Raw genomic sequence first — 16,238 nt, 5'->3', positions numbered from 1 at the left:
TTCTTAACAGAAGTAAGACTGAGCAGTAATATTGCTTTTTGCCTGGGCAGGCTAACACAAAAATCAACATATTCAGTTAATCTAGACCTGTTTTGAGATAATCTTCTGTTGTTTGGTATCCAGGATACAGATCCCTAGAAAAAAAGGTCCTTTTAATCTCAAGTCATACATCCTGCAGCAGGATTAATTCCACCTGACTCGTGAAAGAATGTACTGATATTAAATTTACTCAATCCTTTTGGAACATATAGCCAAAGTGTTTGGTTTTTATGTGCAAACTTATAATACATTTCAATGCAAATTAAACATAGCGGCAGAAATGCTAATGCTCTTAACATTGTTCTGCCAGTCAGGTTATTGTGCTGCTTTATTATCATTTGAACTTTGAGCTTGTTTATGAACTTAAGATTTTAATCAAAGCTGGTTCTTGTCATGGAATCTGTCAGACCATGTGATTTTTAGGTTGCTTTCTTTAGAGGAAGCAGTTTTTTCCTTCTGCTTTAAGAAACAAGTTTTCTGTTACAAATAACGTGTTTTCTTCATATAATAAGCTGAACATTTCAGGCTTCAGTTTTAATTTTGTGGATTTTAATGGGCTATCTTTTTGAGGGTACAGATTCTGAAAAACGTTGTTATTGGTGACTTGCTGGTTTGGGTGGTCTGGCTTATCAATAAAGATAGCATGGACCAGTTAGTCACTGTCCTGTGGCAAGAGCATTGGATATGTAATCAGAGTACAGGTTATTTTCCCTCCTGCCTGCTTACTTGTTTGTGCAAAATGTTTCAAGTAGCTTATTGTAACACTTTCCAAGTTCCTCTAAGGTATGATAGTTCTTCAGGAAAAAAAACCAAAACCCAAACAAATCTGCTGTGTTGGAAATAAATCCTCTACAATTTATTTATTTTATTTAGGGAAAACAAATGTTTTGCCTACAGTTAACCTGTGGAGATTGCAGTAGTCGTCTACATTTTTTTTCTTACTCTGAACATCCATTGTGTGTAATCAGTTCTTAGATTAACATGGATTCTTGAGGTACTTTCTTCATGTCACTACTTTCTCTGGTAGTTTAGATAAATGTTTGAACTGTGTAAATTGTAGCCAACCATTCTTTCATACTGACACAAATTACATAAGTCATTGTACAGTAATTCAGCCTCTTGATTTTTTTCTCTCCTCTTTCAGATGTGCAATTATCGCTTTGATGTTTGAATAATAATATAATTCTATAGATGTATAGATGTAGTATATTTTTATGAATATAAATATATGTGATTTTAAAAAATACTTAAAATATATTTGTTTCTTCTCAAAGAATTACTCAATCACCTTAAATTTGAAACCAAAATTATTTTAGCTTTCTTTTTTCATTAGTACTTTGTACTGTACTGCAGTACTCAACTTCAGGGAGGATTCTTATGGATTCCTTCAGGTACCATTCTTCATTTTACTCACCATACTTCATCTTACTGCCCCTATACTGGTGCTCAGGTCAAGAGGGTGCCCTGGCATCCTGTTGGTGCATCAGGGACAACATGGCCAGCTGGGCAAGGGTGGGGATTGTCCTGCTGTGCTCTGCACTGGGGCAGCCTCACCTTGAGTGCTGGGGGCAGCTCTGGGTGCCACAGTGTAAGTGAGATACAAAACCATTGGAGAGTGTCCAAAGCAGGGCCACAAACATGGTGAGGGGACTTGAGAGGAATCTGTATGAGGAGCAGCTGAGGTGCTTGTTCTGTTCAGCCTGGAGGAGACTGAGAGGAAACCTCACTGTGGTCTTCACAAGGGGAAGTTGTAGGGCAGGTCCTGATCACTTCGTTCTTATGACCAGTGACAGGACTTGGTAGGTAACAGCACCAAGCTGAGTAGGGGAGATTTAAGTTGGTATCAGGGAAAAGGTTCTTCACCTAGGCTGTGGCTGAGCAGTGGAACAGGCTCCCCAGGGAAGTGATCACAGCACCAGCCTGACAGATTTCAAGAGGCATTTGAACAATGCTTTCAGGCACATGGTGTGATTTTTGGGGGTGTCCTGTACATGGCCAGAAGTTGGACTTGATGATCCTGATGCATCCCTTCCAACTCAGCATATTCTGTATCTTGATTAGTAATTTTTTTTAAAAAGACCTTAATAGTAAGCACCTGACAATATTATATGACAACTTATATCTTTAAAAAATATGTAACCATGAACTATATGAAAGGAGGTAAAAGGAGAAGTAAACTTCTCATAATCATGAAAAGTCTGGCTTAGCCACCCAACCTTTATCACACATGTCTTAAATGCAAACATATAGTGTGTTTTGTTTTAAGTCAATTGGGTTAAACTTTGCTGGGATTCTGGCTCATGTACAATATTTTAGCATGGCTCTTACTAAGCACCTTACTTCTTTTGTCTTCTTTCTGATGAGCTGTTGACTCTCTGAACAGTAGTTTGCTTTACAGGAAAACAGATGAAAAATAATTGCATGCTATCGCCATTAAAAGCAGGATTGGTTGGAATTTAATACACAAAGGGAGATGTTGCACTTGAAGAATTTTTTAATGCTTTTTGACATTGTCCTTGCAATTCATTCTTTTTGAAAGAGTAAGCGGTTTTTTTTCTTTTCTTTAGATCATTTAACTGTAACTGAACCTGTGGCTATACTGAAAGCTCCTGAGGTATGGGGTGCTTTAAGAGGTAAGCTGTTGCTTTTCACATTGAGCTATTTGTTTAGGGCTTATACAAACTTTATGGCAGACCAAGAACCAGCTGACCACTGAGCCTTGCCCTCATTCAGTACTTTATTGGAAGTAAGCTTAGTCAGGCCAGAAGGATACTCAGATGCTTATCAGTTACACCCTTGGTCCAGATGCTCAGCATCTCAGATCCAGTGGCACACTGTGAGTACGTGCTTGCTGTGCCTGAAATAAGCCAGACCAAGCAAAAAGCTTTTTAAACTATAGTGTGAACAGATTATTTTCTGTCTGCACCTATAAAGTGGACATGCTGAACGCATCACAATCACAAAGAATAACAATCCTGACATTTTAGTCTGCTGTTTTTACTGGAATGTTAAGTCTATATATTAGTTATGTAATAATCAACAGATTTTTCCTGCTGAATTAGAAACTTCACAAATTACAGAAATTACAGGAATAGATGTACAAGACCAGAGATTCCCACTTTACTCTCAGTAACTTTCTTACTATTTAGGGATTAATCTGCTACAGCTGAGCAGTAGCACAGGTATTCAGTGTCTGTGCATTATAGAGAATTTGAATGGTTCTCTCCAGAATTTTTTTAATGGTGATGCTTGAGCAGTTAAGGGAACTGTGTTAAAGAGAAAGAAACTCAGCTTCAAAGCATTCTTTCTAGCTACATGAAAGCCTGTACATAGTTGTGGTGCTGTTCATAACTAAAATTTTAAGGGCAAGTACTGGGCTGTAATTGAGATCCCTTTCTTGGATATTTTTCCAGGTTTGGAAACCTTCAGCCAGTTGGTTCATGAAGATGACTATGGAAGTGTAAGTATGGCTATTAACTAAATCCACTGTCCTGGTAAGTGGGTGCTTCTCTAGACTGACCAGGTCTACCAGTTGCATTCAGCAACATTTCAGTTTGTTACATACTTCCAAGAATCATTTTCTGAAAAAGAAAAAGTACTTCCTGTTTGAAATTAATATGAAATTAATACAAAATTCTAATTTTTGAATTTTGTTCTTATAGTTTCTTGTCAATGAATCTGAAATCAATGACTTCCCAAGATTTGCTCATAGAGGAGTCTTATTAGATACTTCAAGGCATTATTTACCATTGAAATCTATTCTTATAAATCTGGTAAGTAGGCAGTTTTATATCATTAATAATAAATGCTTTTTGTTGTGTTTTGGCTCCTGAAGCAGGTAGCAGCTGGAGATGGTATGAAAGAAGAACCCATCTCCTCTGTCTGGCTTTAAAAGGACAGAGTGAACTTTGCTTAGCAAAGGTCTGAGCATAGACTGGAGAGGAGTCAAGTGGGCAGACACAGTGATTATTGACTTTCTAAAGGGGACTGGTGTTTGTGGTACCTCAGATTCTCTGTATTTTCTGATGCCTAAACCAGCTTATGCATTATATCTTGGAAGCATGTTTTGAGATGTCTGACTGTCATCAAGCAATACAAGGGATACCTTGCTTCAGTGCCAGTGATTTCAGGAGAACTCCAGTCTTTTGGAGCAGAGTTTGGTAGTCCAGAAGCAGGCTTAAGTAATCCTGTCTTAGGCTGCTTAAGTGCAAGCCAGTAATTAAGTATTACAGAGCAAGGGAGGAAATTCAAAATGTTCAGGGGAAGCTACTGAATAATAAGCCCAGACTAACCAATAAAACCAAACAAAACTTCCTCCAAAAAGCTTAAGCAAGCACGTTAAGAATTAATGTGCTCCAGCTCTGAAGGAAAGGTGATGTATTTGTATAAGCTTAGCAGGCAGAGATGGCGTTTTTACTGTTTTGCACTCCCTTTTCTTTTTGTTGAAGTCCTTTTAGGAGGGATTATTTAGTTGGTTGAAGTGAAGGAACAGGCAGTTTCCCATCTTGTCTCTGACTTGAGTCTCCAAGATTAAATAGTACTTGGAATTTCCCCTCCGTGTTGCTGAACTTTGAAAAATAGGTAAAGGATAGGCAGGAAGAGTGCAGATGAAAACCATCTTTAATTTCTGAGGTCATTCTTGAACTATGCTCAGAACTTGTTCTTTAGGTATTTATCACCTTGTTTTCACATTCAAGGTCAAGGCCTGTTCAGCAAGTAATGCTTGTGTAGTGTTACATTTGCGACAGAGGGTGCTTCAAAGCCTCAAATATTTGTGTCGATATTTTTTGTCTTGTCTAAAGGAGACGTCCAAAGAGACTTACATTTCTAACTATTTTTGTGTTTCTGTAACTGCTGCTATTCTGCTTTCTTTCGTTAAATTGCATGTCTGTGTCTAAGACATTATCACACCTAAATTTCATGATGTTTGCTGGTTTAAGAAGTATGCTTTTCTTCCCACCTCTGTGCCTGCTTGAATCCCAGCTAATAAAAAGCATCAGTAATCTCTTCTGTGATGTGTGGTGATTAGATACTTAGGGCAGCAGTTCAGGTTGATTTCTTGTTTGTGTTCAACTACTGCTCTGTATTTCCAGGAACGACATTGTTCTTGAGGAAGGAGTAGGTGAATTGAAGGTCCAGAGATGTAATTTTCTATGTTGAAGGATGGTATTGGTTAGAAATGCATGAAGACGTGACAATTGAAACTTCTGCAGTGTAATGAAACAGATGAAATAAATCTAGGGAATAGACAAGATATAAACCTTTGTATTTGGTGGGAGTTCCTGAAGAGATTTTATCACCTCCTTAAATACACCTAGGTGAAAAAGTAATGAGAGGAATGGGTGGGGAAAGCAATTGTATTGTAGCACGGGCTTGGGAGCAGCTGTGATGCAGTCAGTCATGAACCACTTATTTGGTCTGCTCGCAGCACACCCTTCTAGTGACTAACAAGCCAGCATAACTCAAGGTATGCATGTAACTGTCCAACTGGAGTCATAATTCTAAAATAAGTGTGTAAACATTGATCTTGATCATCTTCAAGGTGAATAAAAGGGAGTACTGACGCTGTTATGAATGAAAACATAGAAGAAGCACTGTCTTTTGCAGGGAAAACACTTAGTTTATTTTGCATGCATTTGAAAAGGATTTTGCAGAAGTCACTAGTGAGAAGGGATGTACTACTATGTAGTGGGAAACTCTCATGCTGTTCTGTTTTCCAAGTTATAAAAGTATTAGCTTTTCTGTAAGCTGAAATAGTTGATGGTGCATAGAAAATTACCCACAGAACCATCTGTGTTGGAAGGGATCCAGAAGGATCATCAAGTCCAACTTTTAAGTGAATGGTCCATGAGGGTCAAATCTGTGACCTTGGTGTTAGTAGCAGAGTGCTGTAAGCACTGACCTAATCTCAGGTTACGTGTTCTGAAGTGGAAAAAATTCCTGAGTGCTCATGGCTGTTCATACTACACAAGCTGGTAGAATGGGTGTCAAATGAAGAGTTTGTTGACAGCAGTGGTGAAAATAGATCGCAGAGGGGTGGAGCAGTAGAGGTATGTGCTACTAAACGAAACATAGAATGCTTTTTTGGTTTGTTGGTGGGGGGATTGGTGGGTTTTAGTTGGTTTTTCGAGTGGTTTGGTTTGGTTGAAGTTTTTTTCTTTCTTAGTTGTTGCTCTAGGCATGTGGGATATGCTGGGACAAGACCACTTTTTTGTGTAAATTTTCTATGAGAATGAAGTGTTTAACTAGACTTTATTGCATTATTTGTTACAGGATGCCATGGCTTTTAATAAGTTCAATGTTCTCCACTGGCATATAGTAGATGATCAGTCCTTCCCTTACCAGAGCATTTATTTCCCTGAATTAAGTGATAAGGTGAGTGAACATCATTGGAGTAGGGTAGAAGGGCAGAAATCTGGTGCATAGTTAATGGAAATAATATGCAGAGTTAACCAATGCTCGAGTACCTCTGCTTTGGCTGGTTGTGAAACAGTACCATGGGACCAAAAACCAGCAAGTTCACATTTAGGATCTTGCCTGAGTTTCTCTGTGGATCATTTTTAAGTCTTCATTTGGATACATGGTAAATGACCACCTTTACTCTTTGCAAATTTTTCTGAATGATGCTCGGTGTTTGCAGGCCTTCGAACACTAATGGTATGAGAATAAGTAGTGAACACTGCTTGGATTTCTGTTGATGGGTTTCTTTAACTGGTTGACTTCTGCCACTCAAACAAATGTAAGAGATTTTCCTGCCAGCTCTTAGCACCACTGCAGTAGTAGTATTGTCCTTACAAAACGCATCATGTCTGTAAGAGATCCAAAAGTGCAAGATTGTTTCCTGAAGCACATAGAGTGGGATGTGTCTCTTTATTTCTAGACACATAGTAAGTTTTGTTACATTAGTGAGAGCCACCATGAGGTTCTTGCTCAGTCACGGTACAGTAGGAGCCAAATCAAATGAAGTTAAGAATAGTTAATTAGACTAAGCCTAAGTATGAGATTTGTGATTCTGTTTTAAAATGCTTCCTAGAATCTGACTCTCATGAAAATTATGTTGGCAGTGCTAGAGCAGATGCTGTGAAGAATTTTATCATTCAAAAATTGTAGATGTGGCATAGTGCAGTCAGATTATTTTTTGTGGTAAAACCAAACTCTAGTAGAGTTCTGTCATATATCCCACTGACAGCTAGAGAGAGGGAGATGGTCTTTGTCTCAACAAGCTTCTCTTTGAAAGGCTTCTTGTCTACTGTTTCCTTTATTGAGTAACTCAGCTGTGGAAGCCATTTTCAAATAAGCAAAAGCTTAAGGTGCTATTTATCATGAAGAACATCTTTGGCAAACATCTATTTCACCAAACTGTAGTAATCTGGGTCATTGTCACATTTGTTGGCTGTGTGGGAGCAGAATTACACTCAAATTTAGTGTCACAAAAGAAACACATCCTGATGCTAAATTAGTCACACACAAAACCGAGAAGCAGAGGTGCTGGGAGTTCTTTCTGACTTGGCAGAATTTTTCCATTAGTCTTTTATGTTATGTAGTGAGGGACCCATATTTCAGAGCTAATGGGCAAAAAAACCTTGCCTCTGTACAGAAGAATTGAGAACCATATCTTTCAAAATTCTGAAGGAAAAGAAACTAGCTTTTCTTTGTTCTTCAGTAACTGTGAGCTAAGGAGGAAAGGAAGGTCTCCTTAAGGCAGTCTGTCTTAGTATTGTGAGTTTGTTGTTTTGGTAGGGTTTTTTTCCTCTCCACAAGTTAAGTGAAAAGTTATGTCTGTGCAGTTGATAAACCACAGCCAACTTGTAAAACTGCTCTCCGGTCTAAGTTAAAATACTTCCGTCCCAATTTTGTGATCTGCTGGTATAGTGTGTTGTCTCAAAATGTGAATATTTTACAGGGTGCATACTCCTCTAATCTCATCTATACTCCTACTGATGTCAGTCTGGTGATAGAGTATGCCCGGTTGAGAGGCATCAGAGTTATCCCGGAGTTTGATACACCAGGACACACACAGTCTTGGGGAAAAGGTATGCCCAAGAAAGTATTAATTGTTAAGAAATTGTGCTAAGTAGTAGCAAACAAATTAATTTTTTAAGGACTAACAAATAAAGTGATTTGGAAGGCCCTTGATAAGAGGTAAGGAAGAGGCATTAAGTGATGTCATGACCTTTACAGGTTACAGGAAATAAAATGAAGAAACATGTTTTGTTGACATGTTCTATGCTAGATGTGTGTGCAAGGGTACAGATTCTGCTTTAGACATCATTCTACCTTGAACTATGTACCTCACACTGACTTAGGTGTTAAAAACCCAGAGTATTAAAAAGAGAAAAGAAGCCTCTGAAGCATACTCATTATGTTTGGCTTTCTTCTAACTGGCTTCCTTCTGATATTCATTAAAGCTTTTTCTGTTGTTCAAGTAGTTATCCAAATGCTGTTTTCCAGGTATTGTGATGTGTTACATATGTTAGGCTGTGTTAAATCATAGATCTGAAAGTCAGAATCCTGACTGCCAGTTAGAGGGTTTTTCAACCTTTTACAAGTTGTTTTATTTCATCCTGCCTCTATTTGATTATATTTAAAATAGGTGAGCATTTAGGTAATGAATATTTACCTTTTTAATGTGGCTAACTGCTTCTTCCTGCTAGCAAAGTTAGCATAGCAACATGAAACTGAGTATCATCTATTAATTGTTTTTATTAGGTCAAAAAGATCTTCTCACTCCTTGTTACAATGGAGGACAGCCAACTGGGTCCTTTGGACCTGTAAATCCTGTTTGGAATACAACTTACAACTTCATGACTAAGTTCTTTAAGGAGATCAGCAGTGTATTTCCAGATGAATTCATTCATTTGGGAGGAGATGAAGTGGACTTCAGTTGTTGGTATGGTGACAATTCAAGGAACAAATACCTAGTGCCTCCTAAACCTGTCCACCTGCATCAATTATGGAACTCAGTTGCATAAGATAGTTTTCACTGCATAACCAAAAGATCTCCACTCCTACCTCTGTAACAATTTACAGGCACATCATGTGTGATCCTCAAAAAGCAACTGATGTGCAGAATTTTGCTTTGACTTGTAGTTTCATAAATATTCAGGTATTCTAAAGGATTTAGAATACTAGTACTCCTACCCTGGCAGGACAGAGGACTAGTATGTTAGAAAAATATTAGATAAGAAAATGACCATTTAAATTGTGTGTGTTAAAGTAGGTGTTTACATTGAGTTCTGCCCACCAGAAAATTGGGTAACAGTAAGAATTACCAAACAGATACATATGTCTTTGTATTAGAAGTACAGAATGTCGTAATAGTGTTCTTAGTTCAGTTGTGGGTGTTGAATATTTTGGAGTCTCTCTTCTGGAGAGACTAACTAATAATAAAGGATTTGGAGCATTTTGATGAGTATTCAAATTGATCTAGTTAGCATTTCTACATTCTCTTTAAAGATCAAATCCAAACACTCAGGACATGATTTAATTTTTATAGAGAAGGAAAACTGGCAAATCCTGGAGCACAGAAATGTTGGTTTGCTTTTTGTGGTACAAGCACAAAATTGTTGGATTCTCAGTCTGCTGATAACCTTGGCACAAAGTGGCTGAGGTGCTAGGAGCCCCAAAGCTCTTAGGAGGCAGCCTGCCAGAGACCACTTCAGAACAGGGACTCCATCAGATTTACCTGAGATTAGGTCTGTTGGCTTTATTTCAAATCTGGGTGAAACTCTTTCAAAATACCTAAGTAATGTTAACCTGCTGCTTCTCCTCTGCAATGTGTTCCAGGCTGTGGCATGCTAAGGCACCAGGTAGTGTGCTGCACATAGGTAGAAATGATCAGGAAATCTGGTTTAAAACATAAAAAAAATAATCTTTTTTTAAACTTGTTTTCTTGTTATTATTTAAGGAAATCTAACCCTGAGGTGAAAGAGTTCATGAAGAAGCAAGGTTTTGGCATTGACTATGCTAAACTGGAATCTTACTATGTTCAGAAGTATGTTGACTTTTTAATTCTTGCTCGGTTTTTCACAGCCATTATTAGAGGGTGGCTTTGAGGTGCACATATGGAAGCTGACTTAGTATCTATCATATTATTTTGGAAAATTGCCACATATTTGGAACTATCCACTTTATTTTAGAATACCAGGTCTGAAATTCATGGCTTTAAAATGTTGGACACAGCATGGATATGTAAGCTAGTTTTACACACACTGTGAATATATTGGGTGTCTTAAACTAAGTATCTGCAGTAGTGTCAGCACAAGGGTGGGGAGAAAGCTTTTGCAAACATTTCTTTCTCTCCTTAAATAACATGGACTTAGTCACCCATCACTTAGTCACTGTATGAATTGCTGGTTTGTGTTAATGCATGTGCCCATTGTTCTACATGGTAGAACATGCTCTGCAAACATGGTTCTGAAACCAGAACAGCCTGCTTTTTCTTGGTCCCCTATGCAGTGGTAGGAAAGGTCTGATATGCCTTGAGGTAGAAAATGTTGCTACTTTGGGTGCTTCTTCTTATCTCATTGAAGTTAACAAACTTGATCTTATTTCTAAATTCTAGCATTTTGGACATTGTTTCCTCCTACAACAAAGGACAAATGGTCTGGCAAGAAGTCTTTGATCACAAAGCACAAGTAAGATGGGAAAATTAGTACAGTACTCTTGCATAACACCACAATATTGTGTGAGGCTTCCAGAGCAGATTATTAAGTAGATCTGGCTTTGTCTCTTAAGAGTTAAAGCACAGTCTGCTGACATTAGCAAGTCTCTCCAGCTGTGGGTAATTTCAATCCCTTGAAATCATCATTTGTTGAATATGTAATAGGTGAAACAGGAACACCAGCATTGAAGTGCTCTCTAAAGGTGAACACCATTAATAAAATAGGTTTAAAACATCTGAGTAAAGGGTGGAGAAGTTTCTATATAGGTTTGGGGGTTTTTTTGTCTGTTCTAGTAACACCAAATGCTCAGCATTTAACAGCTGGTCAGATACGTGGTGCTTTTCGGAATCCTCTTAAAGCATTAACTGTCTATAGCATAACCTAGGCTTCACTCTAGCTGAGTGTTTAAAACCAGCAAAAAGCTAATCAGCTTTAGACCGGGGGGGAGGGGGGAGGGATGACAAGAAGTAGTTTCCAAAATGTTCCTCTTCAAAACAAAATAGACAATTTTGAAAGTCATGATCCTTTTCCTTGATAACAGCAATTAGGATTGCCATTAGTAGTTTTGGTTAAGTTGGTTAGTTTGTTTATTTTGTCTTTTCCTCTTTTAGCTGAAACCGGACACTGTAGTTCAAGTGTGGATGGCAAATAACTACGCTCGTGAACTGAGCAGGGTCACAGGAGCTGGGTTCACTGCTGTCCTGTCAGCACCGTGGTACTTAGACTACATTAGTTATGGGCAAGACTGGAAGAAATACTACAGTGTTGAACCACTTAACTTCCCTGGTTTGTCACTTTTTTATACATGTGTTCTGTGCATGAAACTCCTTGGTTTATAGTACAGTGTAAATGGAAAGAATAGGGCTGTTTAGAGTGGCCATTCCATCACTGTGATTATAGTATCATCAAAGGAATTATGGTCAGCTAGAACTCTGAAAAACTCTTTAAAAAAAAGGAACTTTGCACTTCGCACAGGGAAAGGTATTACCTTCCTAAAGCATCTGATACTAGTGTTTTGCATAAGATAGACTGCTGGACTAGGTGGGCAGATGCTTTAGGAGCAGAGTTGTGCAAAATGGCTGTTCATAGATAGACACCGAATTTATTGTTTTTATTTACTTGATTCTTAAACATGTCTAGAAAAAGATATGTTCCCTTCAACTTTGTATCTAAAGTTGATACAAACATCTTATGCTTTCCATGGGGCTTTCATTTTGTGCAAGGGAGCTCTCAGACTTTTAGAGCTCATTAAGGACAATACCTGACTAAGTAATTTTTTCAAGGAATGCTCTCCATGTGATAGAATGAACAGTTCTTCTCAGGTTTTAAATCTCTGAGGAATGTCAAAAAGCTGAGGAATCTCTTCAGAGCATAAAAGGTAAAATCCTTTCTGACGGAGCAGAGAAATATCTTCTCTGGGCAAATGGCTTGGTGGTTCTCCCATTCAGTAACAAGACTACCAAAATGTAAGTGAATGCTCAGAATAGCTCAGGTATTTTATATGAAAACAACTGAACATCAGTCCTATCTAATTGTTGATATATGCCCATCTTCTGGACAGAGAAGAATGCTGACTTTCTGGTTTGAATTCAGGATCTGAAGAACAGAAGAAACTTTTAATAGGTGGAGAAGCTTGCCTGTGGGGAGAATTTGTGGATGCAACTAACCTGACACCAAGATTATGGTATGGACTGCTTTATCATTAGATTTTAAAAAGCCAGGTATAAGAAGCATTAATTAATCCCACAGGACTGTATGCTGTTGCTAACAGTGCTTTGTGCTGAACCTAAGCAGCTATGAAAAGTAATGCTTCTGGATATTGAAGTATTATATTAGACCTGGAATTAAAAATAAATTATCCATTCTTGGTTATAGACCATACCTACACTAAAACTTAGTATACCTTTACAGGCCTCGAGCAAGTGCTGTTGGGGAAAGACTCTGGAGCAGCAGCAATGTGACCAACTTGCAGGATGCCTACAAAAGGCTAACTAATCACCGATGCCGCATGCTCCGGTAAGATTTAGTTGCTACAGTATATCATGGTTCTCAGGTTTTATAACCAATGGAATAAAGGTACAGGCATAAACTGCTGGCTTGGAGATGAAGGGAAAAGAGCTAGCAGTTTAACCTGACTGTAAAGGCAATCCCATTTGATTTTGTATCCACAGAAGAGGAAGACAGATACATTAAGACAGGAGCTCTGGACAGTTTTGCAACTAAAATTTTCAGGACTCATTTTTTTCAGTGAAATACTAGGACTCTTCTGTGTTTTCTCTTTCCTGTAAAGGAAAAATGAACACCATGATTGACTTCTTTCAGACAAAAATTATATTAAAGGGTATGTGAGAGTACACTGACAGAAGGAAGAGCAGACTTCTAAAAAAAAAGGTGGTGTTACTTATTTGTTATAAATAATAATTAAAGACCTGCAGCAGGTAATCAACTGGAGCTGTTTGCATGGGAGTTGAGCTTGGGCAAGCTATCCTTTCAAGTGTTGCCTTACTTTAGGGGCTGAAAGCGGTGGGTAAGCAGTCCATGACAAATTTTAATTCATTTATTACTGACTATGTTTACAGTAGTCATAACACATTCTTCTCCCAGTTCATTTCCTAAAAAGTACCTAGACAAGTTACTGGTTATTTATTGCTAATGTTGTTTTTGTACATTCACAGTTGCAGATATGAGTGATTTCTAGGTTTTAAGTCCAAGTTTGACTCCACTTTTGAAGTATACAGTCAGAGAGCTGAATAGTTGAACTGCAACAAGCATGAAACATACCATTTTATTTCTCTACAGAAATTTATGATAACTCATAGAAAATCTCAACTCTGTGTGGTAGTAGTTCAAGATAGATACAAATAATTTCTTTAAAGAACAGGATACATCAGCAGTTATAGTCAGCACTTGAAACTCAAGCTCTCTGCTCATGTTCATTAATAGGTCTTAGCATAATTATCTGTTGGAATCACAGAATCCCTAGGTTGGAAGAGACTTTAAAGATCATTGAGTCCAACCCAGCCCTACTTTCCGTAAAAAACTTCTTCCTAATATCCAACCTGTATTTCCCTTGGTGCAGCTTGAGACTGTGTCCTCTGGTTCTGTCCGTTGCTGCCTGGAGAAAGAGACCAACCCCACAACCCCACCTGACTACAACCACCTTTCAGGGAGTTGTAGAGAGTGATAAGGTCACCTCTGAGTCTCCTTTTCTCCAGACTAAACACCCCCAGCTCCCTCAGTCGTTCCTCACAGGGTTTGTGTTCCAAGCCCCTCATCAGCCTCGTTGCCTCCTCTGGATGTGCTCAAGCATCTCAAGGTCCTTCCCAAACTGAGGGGCCCAGAACTGGACACAGCACTTTAGTTTAGAGTATATGTACTTTAGCCTAGGGTATATGTTTAGCTTGCTGTCACTCTTTAATCAAGAGTGACTGAAGGACTTGAAAGTTTTGACTTGGCTGGGTTATTTCAAACTGGCTTAAAATAATCATGTCAAGAAAATAGCTGTATATAAGTTGTGCTATCTCCCTCAGTCGTGAGAAAAATAGATACATTAAGACAGAGTTGACAAATACATGTTAAAACCTATATTAAGGGAATTTCAAAACTTATGTCCTATTACTTAGCAGGGTGGTGCATCTCTTGGTGGGGCTTAGGAAAACACTGCTACAACTGAGCAGTTAAGTGTACAGTGGCTGTACCACTAGGATTAGGGTTTTACAGTGAACTAAGCTATGCTGTTCCTGGACCTGGTTGACTCCACTGCTGCATCTGCATTGTCTTCCTTAACACTGGTACTTGTATTGCTGTAAAGGGAGCTGGTCCAGATAGCAGCAGCTGCTCTTCTAATGCTGGCATGAGAGATGCAGAATGCAGGGGCAGACTAAGGACTACTCCCTGTACTTGTTGCACATATTTAGCAACAGAAAGTAGTCTAAGGAAAAACTGTTTTGCTGACTTAGGATGAACAATTCCTGTTAGAAAGTAACTACCTTAATAAAAAGATACGTTGTCCTGAAAATGACTCATTTTATACAGGCTTTGAACCAGAAAAACACTAGAGGAACAATTCCCTTCCCATTGAAGAAGTGAAAATTCCATGTGGCTGCAGTTACTGTGTTCCATGTATATGGGGCTTCCTCAAAGAGCTGACGGTATCAGGATGTTGTAGTCTTAGCATGTATACAAGGACTGTGTTCCTACTAATGTTTTCATTCATTGCATATGCAGTGACTCTGGCAGTTGTAGGAGGACAAGGGGCTTTTCCAAGAGAACAAAGAGCTCTGGCTTGCTCTGCAGCTGGTTACCAGGGAGCAAGGGGAATGGGTAGGTAGCACATGGTAACAGCTAGATCCTGGTCACTGGATGAACAGTAACTCTGCCTACTGAAGATCGAGGCCACAGCTCTTGAAATAGTACTGTGAATGTAGTAGGTACTATGCAGATCCAAAATGAGCTTCTTCTAGGCTACAGCAACCCAGATTGCAGAGGAATGATGATGGGAGGAAGGAAACAATAAGATGGGCATATATTCCAGAGACTTAGACACCAAGCCTTGTCTTTACTAAGAGTATGTCTTGCTCAGGGGCAGCAGTCATTAAGCTGAGCTATTACTCAGTTTCTTCCACTGCACCACTAAACATTAGTGGCAGTAGTATCCATATCCATATCTTAAACATTTGAGAAATAGAGTATTGTTTACAACTATTTTAATTCTTAAACATATTTTTTTATACTATCTAACTGCATCATCATAAGCCACAGGGGTTGGTTTGTTTGTAATGCCACATGAGAACAGAATAATTTATGACAGTGTAAGCTGAAAGAAACTGACTCTTCTCCCCAAAATAATGAAAATTATGGAATTAGAGCTGCATATGAAGGAAACATTGAGGCTGGGAGAGGAGAGGGAAGAATGTGTAAATATCAGTTGGTTCTTATTTGCCTTTCTTCGGACTTCTTTTCAATAAAAGCAGTAGATTTTGCGAAACATCAAAAGAACTAGCCCCTGAATTTAAGCTTTTCAACATGTCTGCTAATAGCGTGGTGGCTCTGATTGAAACAGAGGTTCAGTCAAAAGTATAATCAAAAGCAGAATAGGGCCCTTTTTCACTCCCTAAATAGTTCATCCGTTGTTTCCTAGGAGTAGTTTTGTTTATATAGTTATTAAAATAGATTGCCAGTATCTCTCTTCCTGCCTACACAAGCAGCCAGTTGTTTGATTATAGTCATACCCATTCTGCTTTATTTTAACAGCCGTGGCATAGCGGCCGAACCGGTGTTTGTTGGATACTGTGCCCATGAAGCAAGAGGGCCATAACTGCTGCAAAGACTTCTTGTCAACAGCCTGAAGTGCCTCTGGGGGATATGTATGTAAGGTTTTGTATCTGAATCAAGACTTAAAATTTTCACTTTTAAAATAAAATTATTTGACAGCCTTGTTGGAGTAAAAATTATCATTTTTAACCTTTCAAAAGCAGGGATTCTTCACTGTGAAATCATCAAACTTGATAGAGTCACTAATTCCATACTCTCTAA

At 38.5% G+C, this 16,238-nt stretch overlaps 1 protein-coding gene across 1 annotated transcript; it reads left to right on the top strand.

Annotated features, from left to right (window-relative positions):
• The first annotated feature begins 2,612 nt into the window (after nucleotides 1-2,612).
• On the top strand, nucleotides 2,613-16,141 carry HEXB (hexosaminidase subunit beta). Its single transcript, XM_014310023.2, has 12 exons — nucleotides 2,613-2,672; nucleotides 3,453-3,499; nucleotides 3,702-3,812; nucleotides 6,313-6,414; nucleotides 7,943-8,072; nucleotides 8,749-8,929; nucleotides 9,947-10,033; nucleotides 10,604-10,676; nucleotides 11,315-11,489; nucleotides 12,297-12,387; nucleotides 12,615-12,719; nucleotides 15,957-16,141. Exons 4-12 carry the CDS (start codon nucleotides 6,319-6,321, stop codon nucleotides 16,018-16,020), a joined length of 1,002 nt encoding a protein of 333 aa, XP_014165498.1. The 5' UTR covers nucleotides 2,613-2,672; nucleotides 3,453-3,499; nucleotides 3,702-3,812; nucleotides 6,313-6,318; the 3' UTR covers nucleotides 16,021-16,141.
• Nucleotides 16,142-16,238: the final 97 nt, after the last annotated feature.

This window comes from Geospiza fortis, unplaced genomic scaffold (assembly GCF_000277835.1).
Source record: "Geospiza fortis unplaced genomic scaffold, GeoFor_1.0 scaffold246, whole genome shotgun sequence".
In the NCBI taxonomy this organism is placed as follows: Eukaryota; Metazoa; Chordata; class Aves; order Passeriformes; family Thraupidae; genus Geospiza; species Geospiza fortis.
Note: the sequence above shows the minus strand (reverse complement) of the source record. Positions and strands in the feature narration are given on the sequence as shown.

Excerpts from the sequence above, each read along its gene's own strand:
- HEXB (XM_014310023.2), top strand. The coding sequence starts at position 6,319 with ATGGCTTTTAATAAGTTCAATGTTCTCCACTGGCATATAGTAGATGAT. Across the intron at positions 12,388-12,614 it reads AACCTGACACCAAGATTATG|GCCTCGAGCAAGTGCTGTTG; the intron begins GTATGGACTGCT and ends ATACCTTTACAG. Across the intron at positions 12,720-15,956 it reads CACCGATGCCGCATGCTCCG|CCGTGGCATAGCGGCCGAAC; the intron begins GTAAGATTTAGT and ends TTATTTTAACAG.